General features: G+C 50.0%; 1 protein-coding gene across 1 annotated transcript in view; it reads left to right on the top strand.

Annotated features, from left to right (window-relative positions):
• Positions 1–295: 295 nt before the first annotated feature.
• The window catches only part of Csf3r (colony stimulating factor 3 receptor), a 15,338-nt gene continuing 1,507 nt past the window's right edge, over positions 296–14,126 (top strand). The window contains exons 1-13 of the mRNA XM_005353413.3: positions 296–327; positions 1,466–1,549; positions 3,394–3,693; positions 5,483–5,606; positions 5,751–5,938; positions 7,126–7,295; positions 7,382–7,535; positions 7,622–7,701; positions 8,082–8,295; positions 9,468–9,641; positions 10,009–10,110; positions 11,781–11,927; positions 12,037–12,253. Coding sequence (XP_005353470.1) covers positions 1,486–1,549; positions 3,394–3,693; positions 5,483–5,606; positions 5,751–5,938; positions 7,126–7,295; positions 7,382–7,535; positions 7,622–7,701; positions 8,082–8,295; positions 9,468–9,641; positions 10,009–10,110; positions 11,781–11,927; positions 12,037–12,253 — 1,934 coding nt within the window. The 5' untranslated portion in view covers positions 296–327; positions 1,466–1,485. The remainder of the gene's footprint in view (positions 328–1,465; positions 1,550–3,393; positions 3,694–5,482; positions 5,607–5,750; positions 5,939–7,125; positions 7,296–7,381; positions 7,536–7,621; positions 7,702–8,081; positions 8,296–9,467; positions 9,642–10,008; positions 10,111–11,780; positions 11,928–12,036; positions 12,254–14,126) is intronic.

The following is a 14,126-nucleotide window of genomic DNA, read 5'->3' as shown; positions in this document are numbered from 1 at the left end:
TGGCTTATGGCATCAGCTGTGTCAGTTGGCACAGTGAGAGCGGCTGCAGAGTCCAGCAGAGACGCCAAGAGTGACGGGAGTGGCCTGAGAACCTCGGCGCTAGAAGCCGACCCAGGCAACACAGCAAGGTGGCTGTTCCAGGAGGCTGTGCTGGTTTCATTGGCTGCAAGAGAGCCCCAAGCACAGTGCCAATGGTGTTAATCTCAACTGTCTCACTCTCTCATTATAGCACTACTGAGACATGAGTGTTACCGTTCGTCGTCTTTCCACAAATGGAGAAACTGAGGCTCAGAAAGGTGAAGGAGCTCATCCATGTTCACCAGGCAGGTAAGTGTGGGAGCCAGGGTCAGAACTGGGTTCCCACCCTCTTTGCATACAGTAGGCAGAGGCTCCAACAGGCCCACACTCCTACTCCCCTGGGACCACTCCCAGGGCTTCTGTAGCTGATGTACTGATGCCAATCATGCCAGCTCCAGACAACCTAGGGAGGATGCCCGGTCTTTCCTGCATTCCGTTGCCTGCTCTTGACATATGTCTGTGGGAAGGATAAGGTGGTACCACGTATGGGCTAGGCCTAGGTACAACCACAAAGAGTGGAGCCGGGAACCAGCATCCTAAGCCCTGAGGGCTAAGTCTTTCCCACTCTGTACGTGTGTGTCCGTGTGGTAGTGAGAGACAGTCAACCTGGTGTGCGGATGTGAGGTTCTTTTCTTAGTTAAGGTTTGCTATTGCTGTGATAAAACATCCTGGCCAAAAGCAACTTGGAGAGAAAAGGGGTTATTTCAGCTTATCCCAGGCAATAGTCCTTCACTGTAAGAAGTCAGGGCAAGGACTTGAGGCGGGCACTGGAGCAGAAGCCATGGAGGAGTGCTCTTACTGGCTTGCTCCCCACAGTTTGCTCAGCCTGCCTATAAGGCACCAGGACCACCAGTCCAGGGGTGACGCTGCCCACAGAGATCTGAGTTCTCCCACGTCGAGTATCAATCAAGAAAATATACCACAGGCTTGCCCACAGGCTAATCTGGTGGGGGCATTTTCTTAACTGAGGGCCCCTCTCCCCAAATGACTCTAGCTTGTATTAGGTTGACATAAAACTAGTCAGCATGGTTACTAAGCAAGATTAGTAGACAAGAGATGTCCTGGGCAAGAGGTAAGAAAAGTTTGTGTTCCTAGTGGCTCTGATCCCTGTTGTTTCTGGGAGGCAGGTTTCACCTTAGTGATACACACACACACACACACACACACACACACACACCATTCCCTTAATGCCAGCTGGAAGAAAGCCCTTGGTTTGAATTCTCTCAGGTCTTTCTCTCGAAGTCCTAGGCAGTAGAGGCCAATGTTACCTCCATGTTTCAAACACTGAGGCTCAGAGGTTAAATAACCTGCCCAAAGTGTGGCAGAGCAAGGATTAGCCTCAGCTCTGCTGCAAAGCTTGTTCTTAGGCATCTCTCACTGTCTCCAGGTAAGCACCAAATTGTCACAATGATGGGGCTGGGAGCCTGCGCCCTCACCGGAGTTGCCCTGATCTTCTTGCTACTCCCTAAAAGTAAGTGGGGGACTGCGGAGGAGGATTAAAAGGGAGGCACAGGTCCCCAGGCTGCTATGTCCCAGGCCCTGGGAGTGGAGCAATGAACAAAACAGCCCAGGGTCTCTCTACATCACAGAACTTAGGGGCAGCAGAGGAGTCACGATTCCAATTACAAAGGGATGAAAGAACTCCAGGGTACAGTCGGGCTTACAGAGATGCACACATGCTAACCTGCTGAGAGAGGGCCAGAAGAGCACCGTGAAGGGGGAGCAAGGAAGGGGTGCAAAGGTCCACAGTCGCTTCAGAAATAGAACCAGTGTCTGAGCTGAGCCAGGGAGAGTGAGGCGAGGGGGTGTGTGAAGAGGGTGGAACTGAGTGTTCTGACCTAAGAGCAAAGGTTCTGCACGCACAATTGTGTGAGGACGCCTGAGCCTCTAAGCTGGGCGGTGGTGGCACACGCTTTAGTCCCAGCACTCAGGAGGCAGAGGCAGGTGGATCTCTGTAAGTTCAAGGCCTCCTTGGTCTACAGAGTGAGTTCCAGCCAGGGGTACACAATGAAACCCTGTCCCAAAACAAAAACCAAAACAAAAAAACAAAAAAAAAAGAAAACCATCTGATTCTCCCAGAGACACAAAGGTAGTACTAGATAAGGAAGGAAAACAAGCCTGGTACTGACTTACTGTAGACCGTCATTGAGACTTACTGCCAGTAATTAGGCTCTTCATAACTCCAGCCACCTGGCCGCGGGAGGCTGGAATATGATGGAGATCCAACAGCAGGCCACAGAACAGAGGAAATTCCTTCAGAATGGAGGGGTCTCTGAGTTTAGCAGATTAGTGGTAGTGCTGACTAAGATATAAAGCTATAAAGTCAGAAGCTAGCCCTATTGTCCCACCCTAACTCAGGGCTGTTACATGCCAGGATCTTAGCAGCTTCAGGAAGGTACTTAGATAGGATGTCAGGTATGACTGAGGCACTCGGCAGGGCAGCTCTGGGATCTAACTAGTAGGAACTGCTTTTCATTGCCATTCACAGATGAAAGTCGGAAGACGCGGGGAGTCCCACTTACATAGACGAGGGTCGCTAATAATAAGCAAGGCCGTCTAGCCCCTGTGTCTAAGCTCATCACCCATCACATCAGCCTGCCTTTGCAGGGAGTCACACGCCTTTGAAGTGTCACAATCAAGACACTTACAATCAGATCTGAATTTGGCAAGGATTGCGGTGGCCTTGGGGGTTCTTATCACTCTGATTGCGGCTTTCACTACCTATCCAGTCCCTCCCTAGTGAGGAATTGGAGCTGCCTGAGAAGAAAAATAGAGACTACATTCATAACTGCATTCAGGGATGGCACAGGGATACAAATGTTCACACAGTGGGGAGCATGCGCATCCCGGGGAAGGTGTTCACACCCCAGGAAGGGTTTATACCACAAGGCATGTTCACATCACAGGAAGCATTCACACCAAGGGCCACACTCACGTGATAGGAAGTGTTCATAGCCCCGGGGAGTATTCACACCACAGGAAGTGTTCATGCTTCTGGGAGTGTTCACACCTCAGGAGAAATGCTCGCTCTGTAAAGAAGGTTCACACCGATGGACGTTGGCCAACTGAAATCAGGAGCTGCTTTTCTCTGCAGAGGCCATTGATAACCATGTACAGACACATGGTTGTCTCTCGCTCTCTCGACAGCGCATCTTATAGGCATCGTACGTTGTACTTACTTCTTCACATTTGGTCCCGGTGTCCTCCAGATGGGAGGGTGAGAAGATAGAGGGGGTCTCTGAGGCTAGGAGTCCAAAGGTCTTGACATGGCCCATGTTGGCCTGGCAAAGGAGTCATGCAGGACCCACCCTCTAGGTCCGGAGAGCTGCGGGCACATCAGGCTCTCAGTCCCCATTGTCCATCTTGGGGACCCTGTCATGGCCTCCTGCACCATCAGCCCAAACTGCAGCAAACTGGACCAAGAGCCACAGATCCTATGGAGACTTGAAGATGGACCAAACCAGCCTGGAGACAGACAGCGGAGACTGCCTGATGGGACCCAGGAATCCATCATCACTCTGCCACATGTGAACCACACCAAGACCTTTGTCTTCTGCCTAGTGCCATGGGGCAACAGCTTCCAGGTCCTGGATCAAGCTGAACTTCAGGCAGGCTGTAAGTCCCTCTTACCATCCACCCATCTGCCTCCAGCCCTTCTGCCAGAAAGAACCAGGGAGAACAATGACCTCATTCAAGTAGCCCTTTGTGAGCATGATGGAGGATATTGTTCATCCTATCAGGTGTTATTATTTAAGCCCATTCTCCAGATGAGGAAACTGACATTTAGTGAGAACAAGTGACTTCCTGAAGGCCATACTCCCAAGGGTTCCTTGCAGAAATACTTGTCTGCATGGCTGTTTAGCAAGCTCAGGTCCTTGGTCCTAAGAGGGGTTCACTTCCATCTCCTCCTAAGTGCAGACCCAGTTTTCTTTCCAAATTGAGCAGAATGGTGTTTATGTCAAGCTAAGGTATAAGGAATAAATAAAAACCAAGGCAAGCTGGCACATCTTTAATCCCAGCAGAGGGAGGTGACTCTCTGTGGATTTTTTTCCCTTCAAGACAGGGTTTCTTTTTTCTTTTTTTTTTTGTTTGTTTTTGTTTTGTTTTGTTTTGTTTTGTTTTGTTTTGTTTTGTTTTTCGAGACAGGGTTTCTCTGTAGCTTTTGGAGCCTGTCCTGGAATAACTCTTGTAGGCCAGGCTGGCTTCAAACTCACAGAGATCCACCAGCCTCTGCCTCCTGAATGCTGGGATTAAAGGCATGCGCCACCACTGCCTGGCAAGACAAGGTTTCTCTGTGTAGCCCTGGCTATCCTGGAACTCACTCTGTAGACCAGGATGGCCTCGAACTCACAGAGATTCTTCTGCCTCTGCTTCCCAGGATTTCTGTGATTTTGAGGACAACTTGATCTACATAGGGAGTTCCAGGGCTGCTGGGGCTACATAGTGAGACCCTGTCTATTCCACCCCCACAAAAAAAAATTAGTGCTAGGGCTGGGGATGCAGCCCCATAGTAGACTACATACTTAAAAAGAACAAGGCCCTGGGTTCCGATCCTAGCACTCCACCAATCAATAACAGAGCCAGGTATGGAGGCACACTTCTTGGAAGCTGAGACAGGAGGATGCCAAATTAGAAGCTAGCCTGTATTGTATCCTGAGGCCTGTCTCCAAAAGAAAAGAGAGCAGTGATCACCGTAGCCCCCCACCTGCCTGAGCACAGTTGTGAGCACCCTATACCCAGGAAGTCACCTAGCCCTCATATAAATTACTTTTGAATGCTGTGACAAAACACGGTGACCAAAGACACTCAGAAGAGAAAGCATTGAGTTGGGCTCATGGTTCCAGAGGGTTAGAGTCCGTGACAGGGAAGCAAAGTGTAGAGGCAGAAATAGCTGAGAGTTTCTATCTTGAAGAGCAAGTAGGAGACAGAGAAGACTGCCTGGAAATGGGACAAAGCTTTTGAGACCTCAAAGCCCACCCTCCGTGACACACCTTCTCCAGCAAGCCTCCCAAAACCAGTCCACCAACCGGGGAACTAAGTATTCAAACATGAGCATCTGAGAAAGGGGGCATTCTCAATCTATCGCCCACAGCCCTTAAAGAAACCCAGGAAAGAAGTTGATTATCATCACCCCTCCTTACAGATGAGGAAACTGAGGCACAGGAGCAGTTCAGACACGTGAGAATCAAATGGCTAATGATTGACCAAACCAGAATGAAACCCAGGCTGTCTCTGACAAAGACGCCACCAGGCTGCTGAGGGTCTGGGATGCTTGCCCCTGTACCTGACAGTAACGTAGCTGCCCTTACAGGCCCACACTGCAGAAGAAACAGCCCAAGGAAGTAAGGCCACAGGTGTACACCCCGCCCACGAAGGCTCCTAACATTCTTCCCACCCTATCTAGATCCACCTGCCAGCCCTTCCAACTTGTCCTGCCTCATGTACCTCACCACCAACAGACTGGTCTGCCAGTGGGAACCAGGTCCTGAGACCCACCTGCCCACCAACTTTACCCTAAAGAGCTTCAGGTACATAGGGTTTCCATGCCTGTCCCTTCCTCCAGGTCCTGGGTTGGGGCACAAGTCACTGTGGGGATGGGGAGTCAGAGGCAAAGACAAGAGGGGGCCTTGCCTTCTTCCTCTGCTTGACACCTAAGCCCGGCCTCTTGGCAGGAGCCGTGCCGACTGTCAGTACCAGGAGGACTCCATCTTGGACTGTGTGCCCGAGGACAGGCAGAACACCTGCTCCATCGCCCGCAAACACCTGTCTCTCTACCAGAATATGGTCATCTGGGTGCAAGCAGAGAACACGCTAGGGATCAGCGAGTCCCCAAAGCTGTGCCTTGACCCCATGGATGTTGGTGAGCGATACTGGGTATGAGAAGGGGGAGAGAGCCCCAGACTGGGAGACCCAGAGGGGCCCTGGGAGGAAACGCAAAACTAGGCACAGACAGGGAGATTTGGGGAGACTTGGAAAAAGCAGAGAAGAGAGAAATGGGGAGCAGAGGCTAGGTTCATACTTTCATCTTTATTTATTTATCCACTGTTTTTTCCAAACAAGGTTTCTCTCTGTAGCCCTTGCCATCCTGGAACTCACCCTGTAGACCAGGCTGGCCTAAAATGTGCCACCGCCACCCGGCTCTTCTTACTTATTTATAGGGGCACATATCATATCATGGTTACATATCATGGGGCACATGTGGAGGCCAGAGGAACTTTCTGGAATCCTTCTTTCCTTCTACCTTGAAGCAGGGTCTCTCTTGTCTCTGCTGCTGTCCTTATACTTCAGGCGATAAAGCCCAGGGGCCTCAGGGTGATCCTCCTGTCTTCCCCTCCCAGTTTGCCACAATGGTGCTTGTATTACAGATGTGCGCCATTGCGCTGGGCTTTTTTTTTTTCCTTTTGTTTTTTATTTTCAAGACAGGGTTTCTCTGTAGCTTTGGAACCTATCCTGGAACTAGCTCTTGTAGACCAGGCTGGCCTCAAATTCACAGAGATCCGCCTGCCTCTGCCTCCCGAGTGCTGGGATTAAACAAAGGTGTGCTCCACCATTGCCCGGTTGCACTGGGCTTTTTGACATGAGTTTTGGGACTAAACTAGAACTTGGGTTGTCAGGCTTGTGTAAGTAGCACTTTGCTTCAACAATCCATCACCCCAGCCTTCAACTGATTTCTCAGTGATTACCTGCCCTAACCCCCCCACTCTGCACCCACACACACCCCTACTAGGCGGTGGCCGTCCTAAAGATACAGCAGTGAGCAAAACTTCAGACATCCCATCCTGGGAATATTACAATGTCCGATGACTTTAGAAGTTGACAACTAAGTAGATCCTTGGAGGAAGTGAAAGAAAATGCTAGAAGCAGATGTAGCAACCAGTTCAAAGTCCCTGAGGCAGGCCTTCACCTAGATCCCCAGACCCAAACACAGCTGGAGCTATGGAGCCAGAGAGGAAAAGATACTGAAAAAGATCCAGGAAGGAAAGGGGGCATTAAGATAGAGCCCTCCCCAGGAGGCACGGAAAAGTTTGACAACCTAACTCCTTGCAGTGAAATTGGAGCCTCCCGTGCTGCAGGCCCTGGATGTTAGCCATGATCTAGTCCCACGCCAGCCAGGCTGTCTGTGGCTGAGCTGGAAGCCATGGGAGCCCGGTAGATTCATGCAGCAGGAGTGTGAACTCCGCTACCAGCCACAGCTCAGAGGAGCCAACTGGACACTGGTGAGACAGAAGACGACCTTGAGACGGAGGTGGGGCACTGAGAGGGGGCAAGTTGAATTGAGTTAGCGTCACCTCCCACACACCAGGAATCCCACCTGCCTTCCAGCGAGGACCAGTTCAAGCTCTGTGGGCTTCACCGGGCTCCAGTATACACCCTGCAGATTCGGTGCATCCGCTCCCTTCTGCCTGGACTCTGGAGCAGCTGGAGCCCTGCCCTGCAGCTAAGGCCCACCATTAAAGGTGAGAAGCCAGGAGTGGCCATCAGAGCCTAGTCCGGTCCCCAGGGTCCTTTCCAACAAAACCCTCTCATCTCCTCCCGTCCACAGCCCCCACCATCAGACTACACACATGGTGGCAGAAGAAGCAACTGGGTCCCGGGATAGAGAGTGTGCAACTGTTCTGGAAGGTGACTCTCTGAGACTCCCCTCCCACCCCCAACAGAGCCCCCAAGGTAGGGCTCAAGAGTGCAGGGTGCCTGAAAGGCTGGGAGACAGTTTGCATGCGTTTCACAGATGCATCATGCATCGGAAGGTGGGTAGTGACCTTGGGGAGAGACTGCAACACGGGGCTCTGGGGTCACCTGTGCCCCAAAGGGTCCAGCCAGAGAATAGTTAAGCACCTGCTACGCGTACTCACTGGCTTCTTCCTTCTTTCCCTCCTAGATCTTGCCACAGGGGGATGGAGGGATGGGGAGAAGGGCCTCAGAGCCCGGTTCCTATGGCTGGCCCATACACCCCAGGTTTAGCTACACAGTTCCTTCACTGTATTCTTCGTCACCTGTCACAGCCAACACCCCTGCAGGAAGACAGCGGACAGATCCAGGGGTACCTGCTCTCTTGGAGTCCCTCGGATCAGCAAGAGCCGGAGAGGCACCTCTGCAACACCACAGAGCTCAGCTGTATCTTCTACCTGCCCTTGGAGGCCCAGAACGTGAGCCTTGTGGCCTACAACACAGGAGGGACCTCTACACCTACACCAGTGGTTTTCTTAAAGAACAAAGGTAGAGGTGGCCTGGCAGCTAAACAGCAGAGAGCATCATGGGAATTTGAAGGCTGGCCTGCCTAGGCCCCTACCCATCTAGTCCCACCAACTTGCTAACAGAGTGACCTGGCCTGGACAGGTGACCTCCCTCCCTGGCCTCCCTCCAGAACCTGCAAGCGAATGCACTAACATGGCCTGTTGGGGGCAGGGGGCAGCCAACTTTGAGCCAACATTTAAATTAGCATTGTTGGCCAGAACCAGGTTAATCTGAGAGAATATGCACACATACCTACACACATACACACACAGAGAGCTATGATTCCCACTTATAAGTTGTACGTGTACATATGCATATAGCCACTGGCAGACAACTGCAGATATCATTCTTCAGGGGCTGGCCACGGTTTTGGAGACAGAATAGCCCACTGGTCTGAAATTCACTGATTAGAAGCTACTCTGTGGTGGTTGGTTAGCCCCAGAGATCCACCTGTCTCTGTCTTCCCGGTGCTGGGTTTATAAATGTCATATGCCTGTTTTGTTTGTTGTTTCCACATAGATTCTGGGAATCCAATTCCGGTTTTTGTCCTTGCCTTACAAACACTTTATCAAGCCGGGCGATGGTGGCGCACGCCTTTAATCCCAGCACTCGGGAGGCAGAGGCAGGTGGATCTCTGTGAGTTCAAGACCAGCCTGGGTTTACAGAGCTAGTGCCAGGACAGGCTCCAAAGCCACAGAGAAACCCTGTCTCGAAAAACCAAAAAAAAAAAAAAAAAAAAAAACCACTTTATCAATTAAATGATCTCCCTAGCCCTGAGCTGTGTGATCCTTAATAAGCCTCTCTGCCTCTCTGTATCCCCCACTTTCACTCACTGATAAAAGGGAGACACCATCGTGCCTCCCTGCCGTGATTGTTAGAGAACCCATGAGTCACAGACATCAAGCTGAGTGGGGCCAGGAAGTAGCCACGGAGCAGGTTCTGTACAAGCTTGTGCCCTCCTTTAACTCACACCAAGTCTACAAAGTGAGGACATCCTTGTTACCACTTCCACTTGGCAGATGAGATTGAGGCTCAGGTCTTGCTACACCCTGGATGGCAGGTCTGTCAGCAGCAGAGGCAGGATTTGAATCCATGTCCAGCACTGAGGCCTGCAAGCTTTCCATCTTTTCACCTATTTCCCACTCCCTCTCCAGGTCCGGCTGTGACTAAACTCCACGCCATGGCCCAAGACCCAGATAGCATCTGGGTAGACTGGGAGGCACCCAGCATTCTGCCTCAGGGCTATCTGATTGAGTGGGGCCAGAAGTCCCTCAATAAGTCCTGGAGGATTGAGCCCAATGGGAACATCACTGGAATTCTGATACAGGGTGAGATGGGCCTGGGAGGGGGATTGGGTTGAGGGACAAGAAAAGGGAACAGAGTGGGTGGTGCTTGTCTCGAGGTAGTAAGGGTAATTGGAGCCTCTCTACAGAGGCAACTTCCCCAGACCTTTCTGAACCCTTACCTTGGGAAAGTTCTTCCTACCCTCTAGCCAGATCCTTTGTCTAGCCCACACTCTCTGCTCCTATTCTAGTTCTCTGTCCCACTTTCCCCTCATGACATCCATCAAATGAACTAAAAGAGATTTCTACCCTTAACCCCGTGGTCAAAATCAGGCCATGCAGAAAGCAGATTCTGAGGCTGGGTGGCAGAGGTTGGCCTCGACCTTAGCTTCATCCCCTCTTCTCTCTGCAGAAAACATAAGTCCCTTTGTGCTCTATGAAATCTTGGTGGCCCCTCTGTACCCAGGCATCGTAGGACCCTCTGCCCAAGTCTACACCTACTCTGGAGAAAAAGGTTTGTCTGCCGTCAGAATCCCCTCCTCTCTCCCTGGTTGGGCCCTGGCAACAAGAAGTGTAAGAAAATGGTACCCTTTTACTTCCGGCCCTTGAGAGGGGTGCTCTCCATCCTGCTTTATACTGGGTCCCCCAAAGCTGGGCAGAATTCAGGAAATGGGGTAGAAGACAGGAAGCCATGCATTTGAGAGAATCAGGGAGGAGGCAGAGTCTCAAGGCATCAGCCCATGGCCCAACAGAAATCCAGTGTCCCAGCTGATAGACTTGAATGGAGTCCCCGACACAATTCAGAGTGGCAGAAATCAGATACCAAGTCAGGAAAAAACAGATGTGGCAGAAATTGGAGAGCCAAGATTTGAGACAGAACTGGATTCAAACCTAGGCTCTGCCTCTGCGAGTCATAAAGGGCAAGGGAAACCAGATGAAATCCTGGGCGGAGGGGACTCCGGACAAAGTGGTGTATGCCTCTGACCCTAGCGACTCTGCTGAAGTATGATTATGATTTGGGGGCTAGTCTGAGCTATGTGGTGAGACCCCCATCTCAACAAGATACAGTTTCCTCTTGGAAGGGATCTCTCTAGAGTCTCTGTCTCTCTCACACACACACATTTGCTTTTGTTTCAGAGGTTTGGAGTTTGACTTATTGTTTTTTGCTGTTATCTTAATTCATTTATCATCATGTGTGCATGAGGTGCACGAACGGATGCACACATGTCGAAGCGTCTGTGGAGGTCAGAGGGCAGCTTTGTACAGTCAGTCCCTCCTTCCACCTCCGTGTGCTGTGTTAGATGGCTTTCCTCATCACCTGGGTCTAGGGTCCCTCAGCTGAGCAATTGCCCACATTATATTGGTCTGTGATTACATCTATGAGAAATCATCTTAATGGATGGTTGATATGGTAGGACCTAGCCCACTATGGGAAGCACCATCCCTAGTTAGGTGGTGGGGATGAACTGTATAAGAAAGCTAGATGAGCCGGGCGATGGTGGCGCACGCCTCTAATCCCAGCACTCGGGAGGCAGAGGCAGGCGGATCTCTGTGAGTTTGAGACCAGCCTGGTCTACAGAGCTAGTTCCAGGACAGGCTCCAAAGCCACAGAGAAACCCTGTCTCAAAAAAAAAAAAAAAAAAAAGAAAGCTAGATGAGCAAGTCAGAGAGTGAGCCAGTAAATAACCTTCCTCTGTGGTTTCTGCTTCAGCTCCTCCTTGGCTTTGTGCTCTGACTTCCCTCAACAGTGAATTACAACTGAAAGTGTAAGCTTGAAATAAGCTTTCCTCCCCAAGCCACTTTTGGTCATGTATAGATCACAGCAGCGGAAAAGCGAAGTAGAGCTTGTAGGGTCCAGGGGTTGAACTCAGGTCTCCAGTCTTGCAGACCAAGAACTTTACCAGCTGAGCCATTTTGTTGGCTCCTTTTATATTTGTTTTAAAACAGGGTCTTACATCATAGCCCAGGCTGGCCTCGAACGCACAGCAATCCTCCTGCCTCAGTCTCCAGAGTGTTAGGATTATAGACATGCACAGCCATACTCATCTCTGTGAACTCTCTTTTCTCAGTCATCTACGTCCCAGGTTCTGTCCCAAGTTCTGGGTCCAAAAACTCACCAGAGCCTGGTCAGGTTGGCTTGCTCTAATCACATGAACCCTTCTCCCTCCCCCTCTCTCTCCACAGTCCTTCCCCATGCTCCAGAGCTACATCTGAGGCACGTGGGCAGGACCTGGGCCCAGGTGGAGTGGGTACCTGAGACCCCTTGGCTCGGGATGATACCCCTCACCCACTACACCATCTTCTGGACCAACGATAAGAACCAGTCATTTGGTGAGTCTATCCTCAGCTCCCCACAAACCTGGGAGGCCTGGAAGGGGTGTTCCTCAACAGACACAGAGATGTTTTAGCACCCCAAACTGACCATATGCTCCACCCACAGCCATTGTCCTAAATATCTCCTTCCATGGCTATGTCCTGGACCACCTGGAACCTGCCCGTTTGTACCACGTCTATCTCATGGCCACCAGCCGGGCAGGGTCCTCCAACAGTACAGGCCTGACCCTGATGACCTTGGCCCTAGGTAAGAGGAAGGCTGACATTGGTGACTGCTGGGAAGATGCCCCACTTTGCCTCTCTAGAAATCCTGATTTTGCCAGGTGTGGTGACACGCATCTTTAATCTCAACCCTGACACAGAGGCAGATGGAGCTCTGTGAGCATGAGGCCATTCTGATCTACAGAGAGAATTTACAGGCCAAGCAGGGAAAAAATAAAAATAAAAACAGGCAGTGGCAACACACACCTTTAATTCCAGCACTTGGAAGGCAGAGGCAGGTGAATCTCTGTGAGTTCGAGGCCAGCCTAGTCTACAGAGCTAGTTCCAGGACAATCAGAGCTGTTACACAGAAAAAAAAACCATTTTGAAAAACCAAAAAAGGAAGAAATGGATTCTGATTTTAAAGGGAGGAGAGGAGATTATGAAAGTGTGTTTTCATTTTTTTTCTCAAGTTTAAAAAGGGAGAAAAGTGTAGGGCGGTGGTGGCGCAGCCTTTGACCCCAGCACTCGGGAGGCAGAGCAGGCAGATCTCTGAGCTTGAGGTCAGGCTAGCTCAAAGTAAATTCCAGGACAACCAGAGCTTCACAGAAAATTCCTGTCTCAAAAAAGAAAACAGAAATCTAGGGACCTGCCTTTGGGTCTGCCAGCCTGGAGGGGAGCCTCAGCCTCACCCGTCTATCTCAACATACTCCTGCCAGGATGTCTCTAACTTTTCCACTGTTGTTTGTCAATACAGGGTTTCTCTGTGTAGCCCTGGCCGTCCTGGAACTCTAGACCAGGCTGGCCTCGAACTCACAGAGATCCACCTCCCTCTGCCTCCCAAGTGCTGAGATTAAAGGCGTGTGCCACCAACACCTGGCTAACTTTTCCACTTTTAACCCCTTTTCATACAAGAAATTTTTACATAATTCTGAGTACGTAAAACATGTCCAGATCAAACACTTACTGATAATAAACAATGCATTTATTTTGAAACAATTCCTTGATACACATATAAATTTTCATTTAATAAAGATGAACGCAAACCTGCTTACTAATGAGATGGCTGCACTTGCTTCTCTTACACAGAAAATTAAATGTTGGCTGGGTGTGTGATACTGCAGGGCAAAGAACACCTTCAGCCACCTTCAGCATTTCTCAGAGTTAATCAGTATTTTGATATTTTTACAACCATCAATGCTGAGAAAGACACATTGCATAAATATACATTACCAAATGGCAGACGTATGCTTAGGGCCATTTCAAAAATTGTTGAAAATTTTGGCCTAATCCTAAGCCAGAATTCATCCAACAATTTCTTCTTTCCTGTGAAAGTCAAGTCAGCAACTCAGACAGCAGTTCTTTAAATCAATCATTCTAATACGATACAATCCAAAGATACACTGATTTGATATCCACACACTGAGGGTTGAGGACAGGGAAATATTGAAAGTCTTTGTTTCCAGAATTAAACTATTACGTGAGATTCTGAGTCCCATAGTGAATGATAGTCTTGAATGAGCCGAGATGTTTCAGGTGGCATCTGGTGATACTGTGCCATGTGATGGCATGCATGGCGCAAAGTGCACGTGTGTGCTTAGAACCAAAGCTGCAGTGAACTTGCACAATGAAACACAGGTGAGCCCTGCCAGAAGCATGTTAGATGCATTAGTGTTTGGTTTTTATAAAGTTAATTTTTGGGCTGGACGGTGGTGGTGCACACCTTTAATCCCAGCACTTGGGAGGCAGAGGCAGGTGGATCTCTGTGAGTTCGAGGCCAGCGTAATCTACAAGAGCTACTTCCAGGGCTGGAGAGATGGCTCAGTGGTTAAGAGCACTGCTTGCTCTTCCAAAGGTCCTGAGTTCAATTCCCAGCAACCACATGGTGGCTCACATCCATCTGTAATGAGGTCTGGTGCCCTCTTCTGGCCTGCAGACATACACACAGACAGAATATTGTATAAATAAATAAATATTAAAAAAAAAAAAAAGAGC

Source organism: Microtus ochrogaster, chromosome 10 (assembly GCF_000317375.1).
Source record: "Microtus ochrogaster isolate Prairie Vole_2 chromosome 10, MicOch1.0, whole genome shotgun sequence".
Taxonomy (NCBI): Eukaryota; Metazoa; Chordata; class Mammalia; order Rodentia; family Cricetidae; genus Microtus; species Microtus ochrogaster.
Note: the sequence above shows the minus strand (reverse complement) of the source record. Positions and strands in the feature narration are given on the sequence as shown.